Source organism: Anser cygnoides, chromosome 2 (assembly GCF_040182565.1).
Source record: "Anser cygnoides isolate HZ-2024a breed goose chromosome 2, Taihu_goose_T2T_genome, whole genome shotgun sequence".
NCBI classification, from domain to species: domain Eukaryota; kingdom Metazoa; phylum Chordata; class Aves; order Anseriformes; family Anatidae; genus Anser; species Anser cygnoides.
This window is the reverse complement of record NC_089874.1, coordinates 12,909,231-12,936,124: the sequence shown is the minus strand read 5'-3', so window position 1 is coordinate 12,936,124 and position 26,894 is coordinate 12,909,231. Positions and strand designations below refer to the sequence as shown.

The following is a 26,894-nucleotide window of genomic DNA, read 5'->3' as shown; positions in this document are numbered from 1 at the left end:
AATTAATAATGCTTTGTTTTGGGATACATTTCTGCAGGATAATCCACATAGATTGACTCTGTCAATGAGTCCAGAAGAAGACTACTATGATAAACAAGCAAAACTGGAAGCAGAAAAACTGAAAAAGAAGGTCAACGCTCTTTCTGAAGAAGAAAAAAAACAAATCTTTGAAAAAGGTTAACATGCTTTTTCGTATTTTGGTTTGGGTAACTGTTTAAGAACACAGCCCTTTTTTTTTTTTTCTGTTGTTCTGTAAAAAGTCTTAAATTCTTAGATATATCAGGCATGATCCAGCATTTCTTCTGAAAGGGATGTGTTTTTTTTGTTGTTGGTTGGAAGCTTGAGTGTGTGTGGTATGGGGCAATACAGTTTACTGTTCATACTAAATTGTATGATTGGTATAATCTGTTAGTTTTAACACTCAAAAAATAGAACGATCAAAGTCTCCAGTAGGGCAGAAGAAAGGGAATTATTTTAAAATAGTAACCTGGTTCTTTCCTATGTTAACTGCACTAAATTCAAGGTGAATGCCACCATTTATCTTAAAGCGCTTTATTTTTGAGTGTATGATATTTGTTCCATGCTCCTATAAAATTTACATTTTGTAATTGTACTTCTCTTTTCTACTTAAAGAGCTAACTATAACAATATTTTTTGACTTATTCCTCAGAATAACTTAAACTTGGAAACACGGAGCAGTTATGTCATTTTGTAAAAACAGTGATCTAGTCACAGAGATTGTGTAGAAGAAAGGTGGAGTCAATGTTCAGAAGCAATGTTACTGGGAGGGGGAATAAGGGAACATGTCTTTCAGAAGAGGCTTTCTTCTTAGAAAGATAAGTTTGAGAGTACTTAGAGGCAGCCAGCTGGAATCTGAAAGAGGATGAAAGTTGTGAAAACAACTTAGCTGCATTGGTGTGCCGACTGAGCACTTGAGAAAGATCTCTTATTGGTTAGATTTTTACTGCAAGGTCTCTGTTGCCTGGATGGTGTCTACAGAGCTGGACAACAGGGCAGGCTGGCAGATATCACGTCTTTAGGGTTTTAATTACATGTAAACAGGATGCAAAAGGAGAGGGAAGGGCTGGAAAGAGGATTTACAAAGGTACCCTGTTCTGTTCGCTGATATGGTATGATAACACTCAGAATTTTTCAATACAGTGTTTGAGAGAAAAGTTTATAGAAAATGCTAAACTTCAGACTTTTCATGTTTTTCTGATCTGCATCATCTCAGAAGGTTTTGACAGCATTTTCACTGGAAGGTAAAAATTACAAACATTAGTATTCTGTTTTCTTTATTAGGTTTGGAATTAATTGATCTTCAAAGTAAACCTCAGGATACCTCTTGTCTCCCAGCTCTAAAAGTGTCTGACATTGAGCCCAAAATCCCATTCACTGTGCTGGAGACAACACTCACAGGTTGGTATAACCAGTATTTTGTCCTGAAAAGAATGGCACTTGGATTGTTATCTAGCTACTTGCCAAGCTGTTCCTCTTCTTTGCTCTTTAAAAAGTGTGTGTACCTGCTAAGCTGTAAATAAACGCTAAACAGGAGTAGTTTGTGGAGAAGGAAAAAACAGTCATTTTGGCCTGAATTGTTTGTTTTTGCCAGTTTGTCAAAGTTGAGGGTGTTCTGGCAAGCTAAATATGATATCCAAAACAAACTGTGGTAGCATTGTGAGTCAAGTAAAAGCCCTGACCACCTAGCTTCTGGCTTTGTTCTCAGTGTCAGCTTGCCAAAGCCAAGCTTCCAGACTCTAACGCTGTCTTTTTTATTAGGCTGTAGACTGGAGTAAAGTTTTAAACACAGAGTACCTAGAATCCTTTGGGTGAGATTAATAAAAATAAAAAATAAAATCTGAACGTGAATCTCACTTTACTGTCCATAGTTTTTCATCTAGTCCATCTCCTTTTCATCTAGTCCACCACCTGTGCAGTACACAGTTTGCAGTGATCTGCAGAAAATTCTTGCCATCGCCTCTGAGGGGTGATGTGGGGCTGTTTCCAGTTGCAGTTCAGCTGCCTGCTCTTCAGTAGGAGTCTGGCAGTAGCACTCCTGATGCAAGCTCCCTGCCTCCTGCTTTCTCACTGCCTGCCCTGCCCTGCAGTTAGAAAAGTCACTACGTGGTATGCTCAATTACTCTTGAGCAATCCCCTTGCTTTCCGAAGACTTCAGCTTTTTACAGGGTGCAGCACTCCTGGCAATGTGTGCATCAAACCTTTGGTGGTGTCTGCCTTTCCTCCCTCCCTATTTTTACAGAATATGGTGTGCAGGAACCATGAAGAAAAAAAAAAGTCATCCATCATAACATCACTGACAGTCTGTTCCTGCTTTGCCAAGGCTGTCCTATGAGTTGATAGGAAACAAGAAATTGTAGATCTCAATTTTGTTACAGTTCTGTCAAAATCATGCAGGTAATACTGCTCTATATTATATTTTTAACAGACACTTCTCTGCTAAAATTATCAGCAAGTGTCATATGCTGTATAATTTTGATGCTGAAATGACCTGTTTTGTGGAAATCCTAATGTGTATATTCCCAGTACCCAATGTTAGAATAGAATGTGCAGTGCAGGAACTGTTTTTCCTCGACTTTTGAGGTGATGAAGGTGAAAATAAGGGAGAAAAAACTTATTGAGTTGTTCAGAAACAAATTACCACTCCATTGTTTTAATGTTACCTCTAAAATCCGTGCTCTGTCAGCAGAATTCTCATCAAATTGTCCAGATATCCTTTACTTTACCATGGACAGAAACAAACAAACAAAACCAACAACCTTCAGTCCAGCATTCAGTACGATATATGAAGTTTCAATAAGAAGTGACTCTGAAGTAATTACAGAAAGTAACTCTGAATAAGATCTTACAAGAATGCTTTTGCATTTCAGAAGTAAACCGTTGGTTGTTTTTTTCTTGTTTTTTTGATCCCTAGCTGATGAAGTTCCTGTCCAGTACTGTGCTCAGCCAACCAACGGCGTGGTATATTTCAGAGCTGTTTCCAGCTTGAACACTCTTCCTGAAGAGCTCAAACCATATGTGCCGCTGTTCTGCAATGTCATTACAAAGTGAGAGGTTTACTTTGCTAGAAGCTAAAGCAGTAAGATGTAAAACAACTTACTGAAATAATACTTCTTTTACTAATTTCAGTAGCTGTCCTTTTAGGAAGGAGGTGCTGGTAAGCTGGTGTGCTGCTGAAATAATGGTTCTTCCCTCTCTCCACTGAGTTACCAACTCCTTTGCCCTTTTTCTTCAGTCTCTGCATTGCCTTGTTCCCCAGTGTCAACATAAGCATTCCCCAAATAGATTGGAAACTTGATCTAATGAAAAATAGCCCAGCAGAAATTGAAGTTTTCACTTTATTTTTTTGGGGTGTAATTTCACAATGTGGTCACAGAAACACTGATCACAGGGGCAAGAGTGACACAGGGTAGATGAAGTGACATGGACCAGAAGGAATCTGTTCTTTTTGGTGGTGATACCAGCTTACGTGATATTGCTACTCTGGTTGAACGTGGATATGGGGCGAACAATGTTGGGGTGTTCTGAAGTCTGTACATAAAGCACACTTAATACACTATTTTGAAACAGCAGTGGGTTTTAGTTGAAAAGCTTGTTGTATTACTACTTGTTTTTTAATATAAATTATGAAGTATTATGTTTGTTTGATAATGCCCCGAATTACTTACTTGCTAAATTAGTATTGGCCTAAACAGTATTCTTTGCATTTGGTATATGAATCATGGTTTTGCCATACAATGAAAATAGAAGTAAATCTCTGATTGTTTTTCACAGGATGGGTTGTGGAGTCCTTGATTACAGGGAACAGGCCCAGAAAATAGAGCTAAAAACAGGTGGGATGTCTGTCAGCCCGCATATCATTCCAGATGATTCACACCTGGATGTGTATGAACAGGTAAATTAATCATAAACATCATGATGTTAAATTACAGTAACAGCTCTGTAGTTAAGGGTCAGTCACGGCTTCCAGTAGAGGGTCAGCTAATGTGCATTGAAAGCAGCCTATGAAAGGGCTTGTGCCTTTTTGTGTAAAATACTTGACAATTACAGTATCAATATTTTGTGTTAAGGGAAGTGTTTGCAGTTATCTCTTTCAAGATAGTGTTTCACTAGCTTCTGTCAACATGTTTCTGAATGCTGCAAAAAACTTCGGAAACAAAGGGCAGAGGAGAGAAAGGCATAGTGCTGCACATAGAGATTGCTGTCATTGTGTATATCTCACAATCCTGAATGTTTTCAGGATCGTTAGATCTTAGTATTGGGCATAACAGTTTTAGCAATGTCTCTTAAGATTTTTCAGACTTGCTGGGGTCTGTTTCCTGTAGCTTGCTCCCCATGGATTGTGAAGTTGAGTTAGGGGGAATCCTTTGCAGAAAGATTCATCCCCAGAACAGTTTTACCTGTACTTTGTGGAAAAATAAGAAAGTCTGTTTCTGAACTGATGCTTACTGTTGAGAAAGAGTAATTGACAAGTTTGTTTTGTGTGAAGATCAATCATATTTCATGATTTTAGTAGCACAGCGTATATTAAAGTGGTTTTGTGTTGTGAAGCATTAGGTTGGTACCACTGCATCACTTCCATTAAAAAGTTCTTGTGCGTTTCTTGTTCCATTGCCGAAGGAGTTTTTTTCTGTATGTGTTTCTTTTTTTTCCTTCAGGGTGTACTCTTTTCATCTCTATGCTTGGACAGAAATCTGCCAGACATGATGAATTTATGGAGTGAAATATTTAACAAGTACTGTACATTGGGTTTCCTTCTTTTTTTTTTTTTTCCCCTCGTGTTTTGGGGTTTTCTTTATTTTTCCCCCTCTTCCCCTAACCATTCCCAGCTTCTCAGAGATTCTACTCTGAGATTTGCTTTCATAACTGTATCTTTGAGTGGCTCCTACTTTCTAAATTACAGATTCACAGAATAGTTTATGTTGGAAGGGACCTCTAGAGACCATCTGTTCTAACCCCCCGATTAAGCAGGGCCACCTAGAGGAGGTTGCTCAGGACCACATCCAGACATCAAATCTAAGCATTTCATCCTTTGCATGACTAAGTAGTGGATTAAATGGAAAATTGATGGTCTAAAAGCTCTTTGTTGAACTTGGGATAATGAACGAATGAGTCAGTATTGTAAAAGCCCATTGGCGTGATTTTGCCTGAGATGTAGAGAACTGCTTCTACTCTTTTTCAGCCCGCGGTTTGAGGAGGAGGAACACTTCAGAGTGCTGGTTAAGAAGACTGCCCAGGAACTGTCAAATGGGATTCCAGATTGTGGGCATTTGTATGCCTCTATTAGAGCCAGCAAAAACCTTACGCCTTCTGGAGAACTGCAAGAAATGTTTAATGGGATGGATCAGGTGAAAAGTTAATGTCGTCTTTTAGTGAGGCCTAAATCCTCCACTTTGGAATTAGAGCACTAAATTTTTGCTAGTTCTTTCTAAATGGCTTCATCTGTAGTCTTTCTGCCTTCCTGTGCAGGTGAAGTTGATGAAGAGAATAGCAGAAATGCCCGATATTAAACCAGTACTACGCAAACTACCACGCATTAAGAAGTATCTATTAAATAGTGACAACATCAGGTGAGTTCCGGCTAAAACAGAAAGGGACCATTTAGTTAGAGAGAGGCCATGGCCTGTGAATGGGCTTTTCTTAATGTGCTTTCTGGGATGTTGGGGTTTTGTGAAACAGAAAACCTGAGGAATTACTAAAAATGTTTTTAGTCCACGTTCTCCTACCTTAAGAACTTGATGGTAGTTATGGTTTATTTTGTTTGATTTATAACATGTTTATGAAACTTAAGGCAGATTTCAGATGTAACTTTTGTATCAAGAGTGCTTAAACGGCTTGTTGGGTTTTACAGAAATATTCCATCAACATTCTGCTTTTTTTCTTGAAAAGTGCCCAAGATAGAAATACTGTTATAGTGTATTATATCAGTTGAATATAGTTTTTTTTTTTCTTCCTTACAGAAAACAGTGACATTTTGAAATCTGTTTTATGTATATATCGGTAAAAGTAAGAGGGCATGTTTAAGTGCTTAGTATCAGATGCGTTAGTTTCAAAAATACTCCAATTTGAGGTGACATTAAATTGCAACGTATTGTTTGCAAAGAATAAAATGATGTGTAAAGTTATTGAAATACCTGTGCTGTTCAAAACCATGGGACAAAGGAAGTCATTAGTTTCCTTATGAGATGTTTCTATTCTGTAAAATCTGCGTAGTCTTGACCTGTACAGAGAAGGAGGTCACAGCTACTGCTGTCATCAATAGTGAAGTTGGTTTGGGGCAAGCAAAAGAACAAAGTAATTTGAATTTTGTTTTTTTGCATGCCAAATGCTACATTATGAGTATTTTTTTTTTCTGTGATAATGATTATCAGTGATCACAGATCTCACATTCTGATGATTTAAAGTACTTAGGAAGACATAGAGGTGCAAATTATATTGGACTACACAAAACCACAAAAACATTAAAAAACTCAATATGCTCTTTTAACAGGTGTTCAGTGAATGCAGCACCTCAACAGATATCAGAGGCATCTAAAGAAGTAGAGAAATTTATAAAGGGCATAACTAGAAGTAAAAAAGAGAGAAAACCTGTTCGACCCCATGTGATTGAGGTAGGAAATTACTTCATTTGTGACTAGTGCATCAAGTACAGTTGGATTTGATGTTGTGTAAAGACAATTGTGCAATCAGAAGATCATTCGAACTCAAATACTATATCCATACATAGATGTCTCAAGAAATCTGCAAGTCAGCTCTGTGATAAACTGCTATGTGTTTCCCCACGGTACCTGTCTTCACCCTGTAAAATAGACAACAGTAATCCTGTAGATCAGCTGTCAAATGTTACTCTGAGGTGGTTACCTTTGCGTGGGATGAAGGAAAATAAATTCTTCTGTTCTCTGTCAAATAAAACTGTAATTTCTTTTTTAGCTTTACTTGGCATGTTAGCCAAAGGAAAATAGGGAATTGCGCAGTTCCTTAATTGTTTAGGAATCTGTTTCATTATCTGGATGGACATTTCGCACAGAGGGTACTTGGCTCAATACAGTTGACAAAGGATCTGCTCTGTGAATGTACATCTGTATTAATTTCTGAGACTTGAATAGGCTCCCAGTTCCCTACCCATGAAGGAAATGATTGTCTGAAATTTTGGGGGACTCTTTAATGTCCCTCTTGGTGTCTTTCAGTACCAAATTACTCTTGAAAGGAAATTTATTTAGCATTTGCTTTGAAATACAATTGATTGAGTAGGTTGCTTATGTGTGTGAAGACACATGGGCTGATGGTGGTTTCAAAAGCTTACACAGGAAGTTCAAGGGAGTAGGGATTGCATTTATTGTAATCTTAGTCTAAATTGTTAAATCACCTTTTAATATGAGGGCTGTGTCTCTTGTAGAAATCTTCAGAAGTCAAACCTGTGGGAAGCAAAATGCTTAATTGTTTGCAGATCACAAGGAAACTAATTAATGTAAGTACATTATTGGTTGAGGATAGTGCTACGTGCCCTTCACTTCCACACTCTTACTCTATTGTTTCTCTAAACCGTTCATCAAACTTCTTCATGTTTCTATGTCATCCTATTTGTTGTCTTCCCTTTGGTTCTGGTTTGCAGATCATTTAGCTAACTTCCTGTCTGTGCATGCAGGAAATTCCCGCTTATGCTGTTCCTTGCAAGCGATGTTTACAAGATTTTATTTTTACCCTGGTTTCTTTCAGAATCAGATCCATGTGGTGTCACTCCCAGTTAGCCCTTTCTCTTCCTTCCTCTACTCCCTAAATTATTTTGAATGTGAATGACACATGACAAAAGAGTATCTGTGACAATTAAGTAAAAATGAAAATTTTTATTTGACTATATGGGAGAAACACAACTTGGTGTATCCTGAGCATTGAGGAAAAAGGCAGGGATTGCTCAGCCGAAGGTTCTTCTTGCTGACAAGTCTGGCATGTGGTACTGTGCTGGGCCCAACCAGCTAGAGATGCGTGAGGGGCTGGGGAGCAGGTCTGTGGAGTTAAGGAACATTTGCAAGCATTGAAATTAAATTTTAAAAGATTCTGGAGGTGCTTAAGGCTCTGCTTATGCGTAAATAAGGACACAAGCAGGTGTATGTGTGAAAGAGACAAAGAAGCGAGTGTTGCAGGGGCCTGGAGACATGAGAAGGACTGGAAGTTTTGAAGTGGGGGAGTCCCCATCCCTGGGGGTATTTAAGAGATATGTGGACATGGCACTAAGGAACATGGCTTAGGACTTGGTATGTCAGGTTGATGGTTGGACTTGATAATCTTGAAGGTCTTTACCAATTTAAATGATTGTATGATTCTAAGTAAAAGTCAAGTTTATTGCAGGGTATGTGTGAGCGGAAACTCATATAGCTGCTGCTGTTCATAAATGAACAGTGAGGAGGGGGGTCTTTTTCTGGATCCAGTTGCAATATCTAAAATTGAGTAGATGGAGTCAAATATGATGGACATAGAAGTGGGAAGTTATGAACACTTGGTTCAGTCCAAGTAAAGACGTGGTATACGTATCAAAGCTCTTTGGTGACAACACATGGCATGGGCAACTGAGACGCTGGTGAGCAACGACGGGTAGCCAATGTACAATATCCATATACTTTAGTTTCCTAAGGCAGTTTTGTTACTGGATTGCTAACATGGGGGCAAGCTGAATGCCACTGATTGCAGTGCAGGTCAAGTGGCAGCTTTACCGTCTGTGTGTCTGTATGTTTGGCAGCACTTCATAGTCCTCAGCTGGCTAAATTGTCTCATATCTGCTAACTGTACCAGTAATGTGTTTTTCTCTTAGGATCCTACTTTCAAACCATGCCAGATGAAGACCCATTTTGTACTTCCCTTCCTGGTGAACTATATTGGGGAATGCATTCGAACAGTTCCCTACACAGCTGCGGACTATGCAAGGTAGGAAACAAAATCAGCAGGGAGCTTGTATGTGTGTTGCATAACACGAAACAAAACAGGACCACTGAAAATGGAGTGTCAATAAAAATGTTTTGTGGTGTGTTTGTGACAAATTCTTTACAGACCAGTCTTCACATTGCTAGGTCCATAAATGTGCTGCTTTACGAAGTGCTGAGATTAAGTAACTAGGGGCTACTAACCCCTAGCTTCCAAATAACAGCCCTACTTACCTGGATGTGTCTGAGGTGACAATCCTATTGCACTAACAAAGTTACAGGTAGGAGGCTGCTTTTGTATTTGATTACAGTGACATAAGTGGAATAATCAAGCAGTGTTCTAAAGTAGCAACAGCTCTTACAATGATGTGACATTGCTCAGCTGTTATTAAATATTGAGTGTTGTTACTGTTGTAGATTGGAAGAAGCAAAGCATTGTAAATGGGGATCTTTTTGAACTTTAGAGGCAGTTGAGAATATTACTGTTATCCAGTTTATTTAACAGTTTGCTGTTAATATTTCTCTCATTACAGCCTTCGAATTCTTGCACGGTTGATGACATCTAAATTCCTACATAGAGAAATTAGAGAGAAAGGAGGCGCTTACGGTGGAGGTGCTAAAATTAGTCACAACGGCATATTTACTTTCTACTCCTACAGGTAACAGCATTTGTTCATGTTCATGTCTGAGGGAACCACTGGCTGCACTTGTTTGTTTGACTTTATTTTTATTTCACTTAATCTTGAAAGAGAGATACAGCTATGTTGAATCACAAGAAAGTGATTCAGCACTGATGATGATGAGATTAATTGCTTAATGTATATCAGTTTTGTTAATAAACCCCTCCTCTGGTTTCTGTCCCTGGGAAAGTTTAACTTATCTCTGCTGGTAGCAACCATTGTTGTGTCTGTGTACCAGGTTTATGTAAGACTGGTTATCATTTATTTTCTCATGGGTCCTCCACTTTTTTTTTAATAAATAAATAAGCAAATACAAGGAGATTTAATTATGTTTGAGACCATGGAGTAGAAATGATGCCGTTTCCTAATGCCCTGGTTTTGAAAATACACAGCTTCCTTGGCAGACTGTCTGGAAACAGCAGAGATTCAGCAGAAAGCATTGCCGGTGATGAGCTAGAATGGAGAAAGTCTTTTTTTCTTTGCCTTTTTTTTTTTTTTGTCAAGTCCGGAACAGTTAACCTGCTTTGGACTTGCCAAACCACTTTCAGATGAAATTTGAATTGGAAGTTATAATCCCCACTAGAAATGTCACGTGTCTAGAGTCCTGGCTTAAATAATTTTCCTAGACCAAAGGTAGTCCATCACAGTACTTGGACAGTATTCCTGCCTAAAATCTGAGCAGTGTTGCCTCTCTGCAAAGTTTCAGCGTGGTAGGACTTGTCCTGTTTAGTATTTCAGTAGCTGTCGACCTGTTGCACTTGTTTTACAGAGAGCAAAAAGAGGTGTAGCAGGAAAAGCAGCTTAGAGGAGATAAGGTGGTATACCATAAATATTACTGTTGTTGATATTAATGGAAGCTAATGCTTATTAAGCTGCAGCAGTGAATTGATATTACATTATAAACACTGTTGGTTTACCATCTTTTGAATACCACTTCTCTGCACGCTGCCTTGAAACTACTTACAGGCAACTGAACTTGCTGCACTTGTGTATTTGAAAATTCAAAATATGCCTGGTTTATTGTAATACTAGCTTCTTCTTAAAAAAATATCTTGTAAACAAAAAGTAGGTTTCTCATTTGATGCAATCCACATGTATCTATGTTTGTGTAATGAATAGTAAACTCTGAATTAAGAACAAATTAATTACAGTATATCATTTTGTAAGACTGAAGCCCTTAATTTTACTTTTTTCTTTTTTTTCTTTAAGAGACCCAAATTCATTAGCCACCTTGAAAACATTTGAAAAAGCAGTTGAATGGGCCAAATCTGGAGAATTCACACAACAAGATATCGATGAAGCTAAGTTAGCAGTATTTGCTGCTGTAGATGCACCAATAGCTCCTTCAGATAAAGGTACATTCTCACCAGTCTCCCAGCACTGGGAGCTAATATATTTATTTTTATTTAAGTTTTAAAGGAGAGAAAACAGTTAATTTGCTAAACTGAATCATATGTTAAAATTTGTACTTGGCAGACGTAAGACAACTGCGGTTTCAACAAAACAGTCAGTTCCTGTTAGTCCCTTTTCAGAAATAGCACACATTCAGTCTCTCCACTGAGGTATTCATATTCATGCTGCTCCTTGATGTCAGGGGAATACAGTTAGAAGATGGAGGTAGATTACAGAAACAAATTTAGGCTTGGAAAGGGAGTCAGATGCTAGCAAGCAAAAAATTAAATATTTTGTCTTTTGATTAAAAAGAAATAAAATTGCAGAATTACTTTCCTGACACAAGTGTACATTTTGACTACAAATGTGTAACTTTTGTGCATTTTTTTTTTTTTTAAGAAATTAGAGCATAATACTGCTACAGTGGAGGGTGTTACCTTCTTTACATATCCGCATGCATATCACAGCTGGTAGTATCTTCACATCTTTTTAGTTTGCCTACATGTTGCTTTGCTTTCCTTGCTTTCCCCTTCCCTCTCCAAGTCTGAGCTTAAATTCAATCCAAAACTTGCTAATTTAAAATAGATTCCTTTCCTTTAAGTAAAGGAGTTATAAGAATAAAATTAATGTTATTTTAATATGTATTTGTATTAACGCTAGTTTGTTAAATAGGACTTGAAAATGAAGCTGATTTCATGTTCTTTGAACTGAATTTGGTTTTGGCCTGGATGATTTGATTTTAAAGAAAAAGAAAGTAATCAATTTTAGGTGCAGATATGAATGAAGTGAATGCATATTGAATGTTGTAATTTGTGAGAGCAGTGATTTAATTTGAACATGCGCTGTAGCAGCTGTGACAAATTTAGTGAAGAACATTGTTCCATAGACCTAGGATCTGTTGCAGAGACAAATATCTATCCCTTAATACTACCATTATTTATTAGGTCCTGCATAGGGTCTTCAACAACCTTATCTCACTTTATCCAGCCTTTGGCAGAAGTTTGGATGAGTTAATTGTCTCCAGATGTCTTCCCCACCTACTATTTTTTTCTGTAATTGTTTTCATGTTAAAAAGCTTTCCTGTGGTTATTTTGGAGTTCTCTGGTTATTCACAGAGCTATAATATTGATGCTAAAATACTGTAGGTAAGTATTCCAACAAAAGCAATAAAGTATTTGTATGCAGACTTCTGTATGTAGCTTGATCAAAAGAAGGTGATTAAAACATGGTCTTGGCATGTATATTACAGCTGATTGAAAATTTTAAGAGGTTGTTCATACAAGCTGCATGAAACCCAGTTTGGCTAAAACATTTTAGGAAGTATTGAGGCTTTTTAGAATGAATCATGCTAGTGTGTTTTGCTTTTCATTGGTTTATTTCTTTAGGTTTTCTGGATCCCAATTACATTTAGATTTTTGGCAAACTAAATCACTTGCCAGACTGTAATACAAATTCTAAATAGCAAACTCTTACTACCTCAGAAAATTAAACTTATTTACTCAATTCTAACTTTTGACATTTGATTGACAATTAATTTGTCTCAGAACAATGGTTGAAGTGTAGGCTCTATTCTTCCCTTCCAGTACATCGCTGCAGTATGTGTCTTTGTTTTGTTTTAGGTATGGATCATTTCTTATACGGGATTTCAGATGAAATGAAGCAGTCACACAGAGAGCAGCTTTTTGCTGTCAACAGTGATAACCTGGTTGATGTATCAAACAAGTAAGTCTGTGCTCAACTTCAGAAAAAAAAAGATGTTTGCTTGAAAAACTGGACAAATCAGAGAAGTTTGTTAAAGTTACCATAATTAAGTTCTTGAATTTCTTTCTCTGGTCTTTTGTACTACTTCCACTATTTGTTTTTGTAACCTTAGAGAGATGTTAATTATATTCTGCTTATTGAATTTTAGCAGATGTAATTCCCTCCTATGTTCTGAAGTTGGAGGCGATTGTTTTACTTTTGAAAAGTCCGGAAAGCGTCTGAAGAAAGAGTACACTCAGACTTCCAGCTCCTGGCTGAATGAGCCGGTTCTTCTGGACTCCTAATATTTTTTACTTCTTTGGACTTCTGACTTGCGCTTTAGTTAAGAATTTCACATAGAAGAACATCTGTTTAAGCAGATTAGGCTAGTTATGACCAGGTGGTATTGACTGTTGTATCATCATCAACGGGGGGAAAAAATGTAAATCCAAAAGATGTTATAAAAGCAAACACGGGGTGCATATCAGACAGCACTGTTTCCTGAAATTAGAGTCTTTTTAACTGTATAACGTAGTTACAGATAACCAAATACATTAACTTCTCATTTGTTTCTTTTTGCAGGTATCTTGCAGTTGGGAAGAGCACACGTGGTCTGGCAGTACTTGGCCCAGAAAATGCAGATATTACCAAAGATCCCTCATGGGTCAAACGATGAATTGCTGCTGAACATCCAGGCTCACATAAAGCAAGCCCATCTTTGTGACTACATTAATTATTTTTTTATATTAACTTTTAACTGGCCCATGGTCCAACTTAAATGTTTGTTGCTGCTTCTAACAACGTGCAACAAACCAGTTAAAACCCTGTTGTCAAATATTCTAACCACACAGTATTTGAGAGCAAGAATTATTTGCTCTATTAGGACAAAGACCATAATATTTTACTCAAGACTCATATGGATACTATATAAATTAAATATTTTTGTATATGTAGAACTCCAGAGATTTAAATGGTATTTGTTTGAAATCATGTCTGCTGTTGGATATATAAAAAACTATGTCTCTTATACTACAGCTTCTATTCTTTGGTATGTTAATTCCAGCTTACTTTGCATAAACTACCTACAGATAAGAGCTTTGTGACAGTGCCTTCCACCTCACAGCAAGTTTGTAGTGAATGGCAGCATAGTGGGCAAATCACTAATGAATCTGTGTACAATGCAGATTTTATCTTGTTTATTTGGGCAACATTCAGTCAATTTTGGTATGAAATAGTCTAGTACTTTTCGTGGGTCATCATCTAGTTAACAAATCAGCATAAGAAAAGAGTTTTATATATTTGTTAACCTAATTTTAAAATTATTTTTACCCTTTGCCCTCATTAGGAAGAGTTTCTATAGCCTTAACAAAGCTAAGAGAAAAGAAACATGAAACAAGGAAAAGTAGGACAGTTTTTTTTCCCCCTTCACCAGGTAGGGGATTAAGGCAGGTGCTTTTTTTCCTTCATTAGTCTGTAGAGAATCCTTTATGAAGGATTTTTGCTGTTTGTGGTTAGAAGCAGGCAAATACATTTTGACACATCACACTTATGTTTGCAACAGTACTTTATTTCACTTCGGATACATTAAGCACATCCTGTAACTCAACATAAAACTAGCCATCTACACTTATTTTTGGGTGTAAGTACTCTGAAACAAAGTGCAGTAGGTGAGTAACTTACAGAGTGCATAGAACAGTGTTGCACTTTTTTGTTAAAGGGTAGTATGAGTAAAATGGTGCTTATTCCTTAGATGCTGGGATTTGTTTCAAACGTAACACAAATATAGGACAAAATCTGTGTGACGTGACTGTCTTGTTTCACATAAAGTGCTGGTACAATAACTTAAATGTTACAAAACAAAGCTGTAACGATTCTAAAGCATTGTTACTCACAATGTGCATCTATAACAACAATCTAAAAATGATCTCTTTAGATGGCTCCGGTTTCTGCTTCCTTTGGGCTGTGCATAGCAACATGCTCCAGCTGGCCTGAATCTGAAACATCATAGCTGGTCTTGTATTTGGCCAGGATTTTCATCAGTGGTCGCAGCTTCAGCCACCATTGCTCCATTGGAATCCTATGTCTGTGGTGTGGTGGAGGAAAAAAAAAGATTTACTTAGTAGCCATGGCAAACAATTTGTAGCTCATCTGAGAACACTAACAGTAATATTCTTACAAATAGGATCAAGTATTGCTATTTATGGTGGCATATAAGCACCAACCCAAGAAGGGTAGAAATAACAGAGCACTGAAGGAAAAAAGATTTTACTGGATAGTTTTTCATAGGTAAAATGCCATCTAAGGCACAAAAATGGTGCTCTACTACTCTACTAAATTTTATCAGAAGTCAACCCATTCCAGACATTAAAGCAAAGATGAAAAAAAAGACAGTGGGCTCCCAGAATTCATAACAAAAGAACTTCATAATGTATAAGGAGGATGAATAGAAAGCATAAAGGGAGTTGTTCAAAAAGACAAGTGAACAATTGAAGTGAATCACTGGCTGAATGTAGGCCAGAGACAGAAGCACAATAAAACAGTTGGCAAATGCTGTGTGTCAGCACCATGAAGAAGATGTTCATTTGATGTGGTGAAAGAAAGCCTGTGTGGGGATGTTTAAAATGTAAGCAGCGTATACATACACAAAGTCTGTTTCATTCTTCAGCTCAGCCACTGGTTGGAAAACAAGGTTGCGTCTACGCATTCCCAGCAAACAGACTGAGTCATCAGTATTGGCAAATACTTTTCCTAATAGGAAAAGAATGAAATAATTCAAGATTTTTTTATTCACAGTTCTATGGCCAAATATCCTTGTTCTGTAATTAAAGTGAACAGGGAGCTTAAGTTCAGTTACTGAACATTTAACATAACATTAAAACATCAATTAGTACTTTAATAGGGTTAGGAGATCTTCACTTTTTACATTTAGCTTTGGTGATTAGCCATGAAAACAGTGTAATTAATCAACAATGAGACTGAATTTTAACATCCAGTTTTAAATTAGATTTTAGTAAACAGTGTTTTATAAAAATTCCCAAAGAAGACATATTACCTTCTTCTGTCTCCCATGTAGCCATCATGAAACAAAAAGGAAGAACAGATGTAACTTAGGTAGTCATCAATTCCTTCATGCATAATATACTGCAATCACACTAGCATTTTTTTAAAGGCAGGTAAGAAAACAGCTATCTAAAATACTGACCTCGCTTGAGGGGTAATACAGCAGGAAGCACAGCAAGACATTACTGAATAAGATGGAAAGAAGTACGTTGACTAACAACCTATCATGCATTCATGTCTTTGTATGGCAGTAGGCATATACTGATGGCTAACTGAGGGCAGTAAAACGAGAGATAGGACCAAGTGTTTCTGCACCTTTCCGGTAGGTTTCTTTCAGCTTTTTGGAGATCCACTGCATAGCTTTTGCAGAAATTTTTGTCCCGAAGTTTCTATCAAATGGCGAAGGTGCACCACCCTGTGTGGAAATTTAACTGTGGGTTAATTCAGTTATCAAGTCAGTATTTATGTCTTTTTATTTTACTAGTTTAATGGCCTGCTCACTCTCATTTCTATCTCCCCCACTTTAAACAAGCAAACAAACTTACCGCACAAACCAAGCTAAAACACTTAAAATTTGTGTTAAGCCAGTGTAGAATTCTCACTGAATCAATACTACTTTTCACTTAAGATAAACAAAGGGCACTGATTTCCCTGCCCTCCATTTTCCCTCAGTGCTGATCGTAAAGCACCGCCTAGCTCTCACACTGCACTAGACAACCCGGTTTCAGCATAATATAAAACAGGAAACCATTGAAGGAGAAGGTGTCAGAATGAGTTTAAGAAATGTAACTGCTGACTCTTTAATCTAGGAAGTCGGGGAAGCACAGCTCTTTATTGCAGCTAGAACAAGGAAGGCTAGAATGCTGTGTACGTAATACTAGGATGAAACAACTGGGCTGGGACTGTTTCAACTAGTAATTTTTTTATTAATATTATTTTTTATGGCTGCTTTCATTCAAAGTATTAAAACAGCCTTTATATGGCTCTGGAAACAAAGTTATTTTTTTAAGCTGTTTATATTATGAAGTCTGATTTTTGTGTTTGTTTCCAATGCAGCAGATGGAACTGAAATCATGTGGAACTATTTAGAACTACTTCACAAACAGTAGATCATTTCATCAATGCTGGTCTTGACCTTCAAATTAAATTTGGTTAAATTTTATGCAGAAAGTGCCAATCTCAGTGTTGAAAAATCTAAAAATAAGTAATGGTAAAATGACTATAAAACTTTAAATGACAATGTGAACAACAGTCATTTCACTACTAGCACTCGAGAAATTTAGCTCTACATGTGTTTTTGACTCTACCTCAGTCTTGATAATTAATGTAGCCAAATTAGAAACTTATTATCTGCCCAAAAACAATCAGCATAGTGAGATAAAGAGAGGCAAGCTACAGAGACCAAAAGGAGTAGCTGAATGCTGTCTCTTCTACCAGAATGATCCACCTGCACATAAAATTCCTTAACCAAATTTCTTCTCTTCCAGAGTTCCAAAGCCAGATACAGTATGGAAGGGTAGAGAGGTATGTTCTAAATATGTATTACAGTAATAACGATAGCTGTAATGTCTATGATTTTTTTTTTGTTAATATAGACAGGAGGAGAAAAAATAATCATTAAGAAGCTAATGTTTTTTTTTTCCTACATTTTACGGAAGGAGTTGCAATAAATTTTAATGCTAACAAACACTTCAGAGCTACCTATGAGCAAAAATCCACACACTTTCTCTTTAATTCTGAGTCAGACTTACTTGAAATGCTTGAATAGTGTATGCCCTTTGTGCATATAGTTAAGCTTGTCTGTAAATTCTAAGGTCATTTTTACCTGCTGCATGTGGCCCAATACATTTTTTCGACAGTCAAACACTCCTTTTCCTTCTTCGGAATACAGCTGATAAATGAAGTCAGTTGTGTAGTTCTCATTGCAGTTCTCATTTCTGTAACAATTCAGGCCAAATACTCATTAGCAACTCAACTGTTAAGTAGTCAATGTCTTTATAGCTACTGAATGACAAACGTTTTCCCAGTTTCTTGATAGCAGTCACTGCTTGGATAATTTCATCTAATCACGCAGGTTCACTTTCACATTTCATGAACGCATTTCATGTAACATATTCATGATTTTAAAGTCTGCATTACTTCTACTATACCAACATTACTTGCAGGTCAGCTGGAAACCATTATTGAATAAGGTAGCGGAAAATAAAATTTATGTCTGACAAATTAACTGTGCAGTGGAAAAACTGCACAAACAGAAGTTATACACATCTAATGCCAGTATCTTGCCATTTATAAAAGCATGGATGATGAATAACACCTAGTCTGCTCCTTATCAGTACTTTAAATGTCAAGTATTTTTTCACCCTACTCACCATAAGCAGAACAATGTAAACAAGTGTAATAGTTTCCTCATACAACTCATTATAGTAATCATTTTTCAGCCCTTTGCTACTCAGCACACTGAAAGTAAATGCTAATGAAAGAGAGAGAGAAGCTGCAGACTGATTCAGGATGCCTAAGAATGGATAATTTTAAAACATGTTAAATAACATATTTTAAAGGTTTTGGTCTCTGAAGAATGGTTTATCCTGTGTTATCTTGTAAAATCTAAGTAGATTTTTTTATAGTAAAGGTTATATGTGTATGCTAGTTTTCACACTGTCTTTATTAACAATCTACAGTTAAAAATTGTTGAGAAAATAGGCTGAAAACAGAATCAAGTATTAGATTATAGAACAATTAGATTTACATAGAAAGAAGGAAGTTTTGGGCTTCAGCTTCCAGACAGCTCCCAGACTTGCCTTCTGGAGCAAGAGCTTTGCTAATAATCTCATGCTAAAGGAATAATCAAGGAACGTAGACTTGGAGTGTCTTCACAAGTGGCCAAACAGCCTTGGCTGCAAGTGCTCAGCATCACAGATTTCACTTACTACAACTACTTTTGCTTACCTCAGGACTAGACCACGCTGGATACTGGTTTTCATCTTTTCAGTTAAGTGTTCCACATTAGCCTAGGAACAACAAAGGTATTTTTAAAGAGACAAGCAGAACACTTTAAAACAACTTGAATGAGCCTACAACCTCATCCTGAGAGCTTATGTAAAGATTCCACATCAAGTAGTATGTGCAAATTCAAACACTCAATTTTAGAGATCCAGCAAAACATAGTGAGTATGGCTATTCATCTTGGGTTAAAATGAACTTCTTCCTCCACATCACAAATAACTGATTTTAGTAGCCACACAAAGTTGTGGAGTTTTTTTTTTTTATTTAAATAATGCTATACTGATAAAGCACCAAGTTGGATTACCTTGATATACATAAAAATACAGAAACATTGTCATAAAAGATCTGATCCTGCCCTTACTCCCAATCCTTGCAACAGTCCTGTTATGGATAAAGCAATATATTACCATGCCAGTACTCCCATGCATGACATGAAGAGTGCATGCCACAGAGAACTGAATGGGGAGGAACTACAATTCACTGTACTGCTCAGCTTTGTATTTATATTTTCTCAGCAGTTATATTTGTATGTCCATGACAGCAGCTAGCACCAACTACCTCAGAAGTGTAAAAGTCTCATAGTAGACAAGTTTCACATGAGCTTACCCCCTGCAAAGTCATATCCTAATCTGTAGCCCTTAAATCCTAAAATCTTTATTTCAATAACACCTCAAAAAATGCTCTTAATAGTTTGATTATCAAAGTCAATATCTAATCCACTTTACATCCTGTTCAATCCCTGACCTAAGCAGCCTTCTGACGCAATAAGCTGAGGCACAATCATAATGGAAAAGGTATTTCTTTTTATCCTATATTTGTCTTTTCAAACTGCTGAACTTTTTTCATTTACATGTAGCTTGAATTTCAGTCAGAAGAATAAAAATGAAATTATTTCCCTAATAACGTTTAGTGGTTAATACAGAAAAATCATCAGTTAACTGACCCTAATGCCAAGAACAACTGGGTGTATGTTCCTTTAGGTAATATGGCATAAGAACTAGAACTATTTGACAGTGCTACTGACAAGCACAGCTTTTAGCTATAGTATAATAATAATAATAAATAAACTACAACAAAAAACATGTTAGCTATCTACTTCAAATATATACATGTATGTACAACAATTTTAGGATCTACTTAAAAATGAGGAAAACATTTCTCATGTTGCATACCTGGAGCTCTCGAATATCAAACTGTTCTTCAAAAATATAAGCAGCGTCAGCTCCTGCCGCAAGGGCCCCCATATTGGCCAGGTACCCACAATAACCGCCCATGGTCTCAATGATGAATACACGACGTTTGGTACCACTGGCTGACTGTTTGATGCGATCACACGTCTACTCAAAGACAAGATATTAGAGATTTTAAATTCTGAATTTTTATTTTATGTCACACATTTTTGTGTCACATATTGATTTTAAAAAAATTAAGAAATGTATTTTAAAAGGCTCCAACATAACATAACCCATTTAACTACAATAAGTCATTTTCTTAAGTCATACATTGAACACCACACTAGCAAAACATTTTATTTTGACAATCAACACTTGTTTCATGCAAATACTAACACAAGAAATAAATTTGTCTTCTGCATGAACATAAAAATTGTGATAGTTTTCTAACAGAGATACTAATACATATAACAGAGCTTTTAAATCAGTTTGGGTATAAGTAAGTTTCTCTTCTTTACTTTGACTCCATTCATTACTGACAAGTTTATATCATCTTACTATTGATTTTAAAATTCACTGCACTCCTGACTATGCTCAAGTTTAAAAAAAAAAAAACTAACAATACTCTTGGGTATGTTCTGCTCTGTGGATTACTTTCCAACAAAGATATCCATAGAAATACCATTCTCTCAAGCACTACTGGATCTATTGTTCCTTTTTTGTTTTTATTCATTTGCACCATGCTCTGAACAGCCTAAGAAACATTCTCTACTAAGAGATCTGATGCCCACATAGCACCAATACTACCAATATTTACTACAGTTGCTTAAGAGACTTAGGAAAGAGTAGCAGAAAAAATCTCCAGGGTCATAGGACCTAGGAAACTGACATTACTATGCATCTCTAGGCTATAACAACACAAGAAGCTAGTCGATAAACTCTCACTTCCTGGAATGAAAATATTTCTACAGCAACTGTTCAAAGTTATTTTTAAGTCATTGGACAAAAGTACTTCCTTTCAGAAAGAGATTAAGAAAAGAAACATATTACTTCCTCCTTTTCCTTCAAAATAAATAAAAGTTATGCTAGACTTGATAACAAGAATAATTTTGCAAAATTGATGTATAGTCCATACATCAGTTCCGTCTGGTAAAACTACGAAATGAAAGTACCTAGCAACCGCATAATCTTGAAACTTGAATTATAGCTTTAAAAACTCCCCATGCCTTACTCATTTTCTGAATGACCAACTACAGATCCTGTAATATTTGAGGTATTTCTGTTTCACAGATTTTTACCAGAGCCTTCATTCAGATAACAACAGGACTTCAAGAAGAAATTGTGAGCTATAGTGACTTAAAAAAAATATACCAAACAGACCACAATAAATACTGAATTGGTAACTGAGGAAACTTTAAAAACTAAAACTTTTAACATTATAATGTTTAATGCATTCAAAAACTAAAACTAGTATGCATTTATTCAGGTCCAGCTACCAAAAGATGCATGTAACATAATCTACTTATCTTTTATTTATATATATTCACATATATGTAAATCTATCTGCATACTTCCACCCCCAATCCCATACACACACACAAATGCAGAATTCACATAGATGTATTTAGAATACTGATTAACACTCTGTTATGAAGAATGTTTCTGAACACTTCTGTTTAGGATACCCTAAATAAGTTTAAATTGAACTTCCATTGTTTTTTCCAGGTGACAATTTCTTTTACCCATCTTGGATTTTACAGTGTCCTCAAGCGCTTTTCTTTCCTGTTCCAGACATGGTTTTGTAATTGTTGCAGAATGCTGGCACTTGGTATATGGTAAACAACAAATTTATAAAAATCCCTATTACTTGTAACAGTGGCAAGCACATTGATTGTAATTCAAAAAAAAAAAAAAAACAACCTCCCCACACACACACCTGACTAGAACTGGATTGACACCACATTGATTTCCTTCTGTTTGAGAAGACCTAAAACATTTGTAAACTCCAAGCTTTCCAAAAAAGTTTTCCTGCTGCTGGTAAAGAATGAAATTTTCTGCTTTGGGGATTACCCATTTTAGATATATTTAGAAGGATTTCTATTACAAGAGACATGCAGTAGAAACTTTCTGCTATTCTTGCTTTCTCAGAATGACTGTAACAGAAATACTCAAATGGCACTGAAGGGCTTTAAAGAAATTCAGGCAGCTTTATAGCAGATACAATATAAGGTTTCTTATTCAGTTAGCAGCCCGACTCAAGACTTAAGAGGATTAAGTTCTAGGACCCAATATGCATGAAATCAGACTAGATGAAATGTGGTCTTTTCTAGCCTTAAGATACATGGGTCTCTCTGTATGTTCAGATGTATTTATTTAATATGGTTAGCAGTAGTCTTCTGCAATCTAGCAGTCGTACGTTTGGGTCCATCTATATGCCTGCTCTAGACAGACAGACCATCATTAAAAACTGTTGCTGTATTGTTTTCTAAGCGATACAATACCAATCACCATAACAGCAAGTGGTGATGTTAGGTACTAAAACCAGAAGGCAATTCCTGTTTATGAATGTCTCATGTTTTTTTACTGTGATTATATAAGGATTATCATACTATTACTTTATCTAGTCACATTGCTAGCTCCTTTTATCTTAGCTTTTTCATGGTAGAATTTCAAATCCTTACTTTCATTGACTGTGATGAGAAAAAAAAGAAAAAAACAAAGCTTTTTACATTGACGTTACATTTCCTGCTCTAGGAGAACTGCCAGTAAGAACTTTGTGTGTACTTGTCTACACAACAATGGATTTTGACATAAGACACTAACACAGATTTTTATTTGCTATTTTCAGTGAGAGAGATTTGTAGCTGGTATAAACCCAGGAATTCTTAATGCATGGTTATGGGAACAGCTTCAAAGAAATTGAGGCTATAATAGCAAAGACTACTGCTGCAGTAGCAGCGCTTTTTAACTTGTCCATATTCCACTGCCTTGACACCACCTTTTGTGAAACCTTACAGTGAGCTTGGTCAAGTAACTGATCAGGATTTTAAGTCACCTTTTATTCCCTCCCCCCATTACCCTGTCTCTTTAATAAGCTTCCCCTCCTTCTAACTCCAGGATAAAAAAAACGTTCTAGTCATTTTTCTTGATGGTCTTGGAAAAAGTAGATGAACCATATACAAAATTTGAAAAATAACATTCTTAGAAATTGTATTTACCAAGTTCTGCCTTGGACTTAAGTCCTGGTCCTGTATTTTTAATTTATATCCTACTCCATAGGCAAGAAAGCCCAATGCTCAAGAATCTGATGCAGGTTTCAGAAGTTTTAAACACGGAGGTATGGTGATTCTTTCTGGAGCAGTTCTTAGGATTCCACTGCTAGTTGTGTTGTCATATGGACTAAGCTAGCTTCATGAAAAGTCTGATATTCAAACCTCCAAATCAACAGTCTTCCATCTTTTAAAATAAACAAAACTTTCTGAAATTCAATAGATTTTTTTTTTTTTTAACTGAGAGCATCACTGAATGCTGTGCAAATTGCAATTAAAAGTACTTAAAGCAGTGAACTAAGAGGAAGCAGTAGTATGTACATTTTCTTTTCCATTGTGTCGTGTTTTTACTTTTACATGTGCATCAGCCATACTTAGAGGCTGACGTTTATAAAAGTTGGTAAGGCAGAAGCAGCTAATGGAGTGATGGGAGGACTTGTGTCTTACCTGTGAATGTATTGGTACTATTTACCCATTCTGCATCATAGGTCGTCTTCATTCCAGGGATGTAGTATTGCATCTCCTACTGACCAGGTCATACTATATTTTGACGCACCTCTTTCATTTAGCTACAAGAGCTTTTTTACTCTAATAAATAAGTAATTCTGTACAGGAGCAGGAGGACAGATTTTTTTCAAGATCATTTCTCGAACCCCAGGATCTCCATGCAGACTTTGGCCAATTGCTTCATCGTTATTTCTATAGACTCATAATAGGAGGTTTAATAAAACCCAAAGCCATTCAGAGGTTCACTCATTTGTTTGCATTAGTCCTCAACTCAGTTCCCTTTTTTTTTTTGTTACTTGATGAAATGGTAAAGAATTAAGGAGTTCATATAGCAATTGTACCTGAGGAAAAAAGCTACAGCAAACTAGAACTAGAAAACTGATTGTTGAATGGAAAGCTTCAGCTACAGCAAGATCTGACCTCAAATCAGCATCAGTGACAGACTTAACTGTTTATACTATGCTTGTATTTATATGCATTTAACATTAAACCTATTGTAGTCCATAGGATTATTCACATGTTAACAATGTACACAAATGTTCTGTTACACTAAGTTCAGTCACTGGCCCATGCAATAAACATGGTATTTGTTTATAAAACATGTGCTTTCTTCTTTCAGCTAAGTAATGCTGAGAAGCTACTTAAGATTAAAAAAAAAAAATTAGCAAAATCTTTTATTTTCAGTAAAAGCAAATTCCCTAGGAACTAATGCAGTAGTCTTGGATAAAAAATAGAATCCCCAAAAGCTAAACACCGACTACAATCAACTTTAATTACGTTAATATTTAATCAGTCTTGGAAAAGTTCTTAACTGTAAAACATAAAAATTACAGTGACTGATTTTAGAACACTAGACATTTCAAGGTCTTTAGGTATCCTGATGTTATGCATGTTATCATCTTAACTTTTAAAAGATACATGGTCTTACCTCCACAATAGCATTCAAGGCAGTGTCAGCACCAATGCTAAAGTCTGTGCCTGGCACATTGTTGCTAATAGTAGCAGGCAACACACAGATAGGTACGCAAAACTCCTCAAAGCGGGAACGTGCCTCATGTAGCTGCAGACAACTCTCATAGGCCTGAAGCAGTGGTACAAGTATGAGTGATACATTCCTTGTCTTTGGATTGCTCTGCTAATGACTCTTGCATGTGATGGTAAATTTGGCTGTCCATTGGCCCAAGTGAGTACAATTGGTGAGATTATTGGGGGTGCATCCTGTACAGACCACAACAGTGCACTGAGGTTGCATTGGCACAATGCTCTTTGAAGAAATGCAGATGATTAGTGCAGGTTAATATAGAGTGAATATGAAGTGTGCACAGCATTAGAGGTCTGAAGCAGTTTAGCAGAAAGAAGACAGCACAAAGATAGATTGGAAATCATTCAACAAGAAGCCACTTAAAGAACAAAGTTTGATACGTGTTAAGAAGTTCAGAAAGTTAACTAGGAAAACACCTGCAACATGAAGGAAATGCTTAAAGAAATCTTGTTTTTTAACACTATGTTATCCTACAAAGTCAAGACACATCTATTTCCACAGAGGAAAAAAAAAAATTGCCTTTGCCTTCCAAGGTTCTATCAACACCACACACATCTGCTTCTATTCACGCAGATCACACAGAGGTCCAGAAAAATCCAAGAACATGTGCACAAGGATGAGTTAAAATTTGCAAGTACATTTCAAAATTGCTTTGTGAAGCAGCTGCAGGTTTTTGGTATGATTCCAAACTACAAAATAAATCTGCATGTGAAAAGGATTAGGTGTTCCTAGTAGATGTCAAAATAATGCTTGAAATTCAAGCTGTTTTAAGTCAGTAAACATTTTTTTTTTTTACTTACATTATTCCAATTCTACCTAATACAAACTCATTCAGCATCTCTCATGATGTGTGACAATTTTTCCAACTATCTATGTAATGACTCTCCACGAGAAAGCCTAATTACATAGTATGTTCCCGTTTTGTTAATCTTTTCCCCAGAAAAGAATGACGTTCGCAAAAGTCTCATCTTTTTTCGATTTCTCAAATCGGTTCAGAGAAGCAAACTATGGCAAATCAAATTATTAGATACCTATCTCCACAGCTACTTATTTAAGCAATGACTTGGGAGAAAGTGATGGGAAAAAATTCATCCATGAGTACTCTGCTTAAAGGCTCTTTTCCCCAAATGAAGCAGATCCCATTCAGTGAGATGACAGGTCTTATGTCATCAGGTGAATGTAGTGCAAATTAAGTTTCTAAAGTCTATATTGACTTCAGATAAATTTTGGAAGTGCAACTTTAAACTAAGCTCAGTGCTAGGATGCACTTCCAATTTAATATCTCAGTCTAAAAAGCTGCTGTTTCAGATCTGCAGCTCTCAGTAGTATAACCAAAACAGAGACAGTATTTATTTATTCAAAACATTCTATGATTTTTTTTTTGAGTGGATGAGAATTTTCACTGAGAATTTCATTAAGTGGTAATTGCTTAGCCCAGCTCAAGTCAGTCAGTTGGAATTTTTGTTTCTAAGGAAAGAAAGTGACGTCAAAACCATAAGGCTTCTTAGAGATCTACAAAGAAACGCTGATGAATTTCTCTGAAAAGTTTTACAATGAGACTTTTGGGAAACCATGTTGAAGGGAAATTTAGAGCAGTAACTAACACAACTGGTTAGTTATGGTATGTTAAGATATGTTTTACTTGCATTAAATATTGCCATTTCATTTGATGCAAGTGATTTTAGCAAACATATCCAAAGATTGTACCTCCACCAAGCATAAGCATCAGATAATTATATGCAGCATCTTAGCATCACTGCAGAAAACACAAAAACACTTTCAATAAAGGGTAGTTTAACAATTTTGGAAGGTAAATGATGAGTGGTTGTAATAATTGCTTTACATTTTATTTTTTTTAATGAGGACAACAGTAAGATCATAGAGGGACTACTGTACCACATCAATAACATGTTTTAATCATTTCATATCCATTTATTATATTATTATTTAGAAGTGTATTGGCAGAATCAAGTGTGTTTCATAAAAATACAAGCAGTCAAGTGGACTGTGTTCTGTTGACTTTTGTCCATTAAAAGGGATAGACTTACTGCCCCAGCTCCACATCCACATTGCGAAGACCAAACTGGATGAAA

The 26,894-nt window shown here is 36.3% G+C and overlaps 2 protein-coding genes across 4 annotated transcripts in view; one reads left to right on the top strand and one right to left on the bottom strand.

Annotated features, from left to right (window-relative positions):
• The window catches only part of PITRM1 (pitrilysin metallopeptidase 1), a 29,244-nt gene extending 15,465 nt beyond the window's left edge, over positions 1-13,779 (top strand). Inside the window, exons 14-27 of the mRNA XM_048047582.2 lie at positions 38-176; positions 1,303-1,419; positions 2,933-3,065; positions 3,793-3,913; positions 4,677-4,753; positions 5,201-5,366; positions 5,488-5,588; positions 6,509-6,629; positions 7,415-7,486; positions 8,825-8,937; positions 9,467-9,592; positions 10,823-10,968; positions 12,625-12,727; positions 13,328-13,779. Of these exons, the coding sequence (XP_047903539.2) occupies positions 38-176; positions 1,303-1,419; positions 2,933-3,065; positions 3,793-3,913; positions 4,677-4,753; positions 5,201-5,366; positions 5,488-5,588; positions 6,509-6,629; positions 7,415-7,486; positions 8,825-8,937; positions 9,467-9,592; positions 10,823-10,968; positions 12,625-12,727; positions 13,328-13,421 (1,629 nt within the window). The 3' untranslated portion in view covers positions 13,422-13,779. The remainder of the gene's footprint in view (positions 1-37; positions 177-1,302; positions 1,420-2,932; positions 3,066-3,792; positions 3,914-4,676; positions 4,754-5,200; positions 5,367-5,487; positions 5,589-6,508; positions 6,630-7,414; positions 7,487-8,824; positions 8,938-9,466; positions 9,593-10,822; positions 10,969-12,624; positions 12,728-13,327) is intronic.
• A 512-nt stretch (positions 13,780-14,291) lies between these two features.
• PFKP (phosphofructokinase, platelet) overlaps positions 14,292-26,894 on the bottom strand; it is a 44,812-nt gene continuing 32,209 nt past the window's right edge. For 2 of the 3 annotated variants that reach the window (XM_048047587.2, XM_048047585.2), the window contains 7 exons: positions 24,688-24,840; positions 19,984-20,148; positions 18,755-18,816; positions 17,631-17,742; positions 16,121-16,220; positions 15,388-15,493; positions 14,292-14,828 (listed from right to left, as the gene is read on the bottom strand). In XM_048047587.2, coding sequence (XP_047903544.1) covers positions 14,675-14,828; positions 15,388-15,493; positions 16,121-16,220; positions 17,631-17,742; positions 18,755-18,816; positions 19,984-20,148; positions 24,688-24,840 — 852 coding nt within the window. In that variant the 3' untranslated portion in view covers positions 14,292-14,674. The remainder of the gene's footprint in view (positions 14,829-15,387; positions 15,494-16,120; positions 16,221-17,630; positions 17,743-18,754; positions 18,817-19,983; positions 20,149-24,687; positions 24,841-26,894) is intronic. The other variant, XM_048047586.2, reaches the window with a different exon arrangement.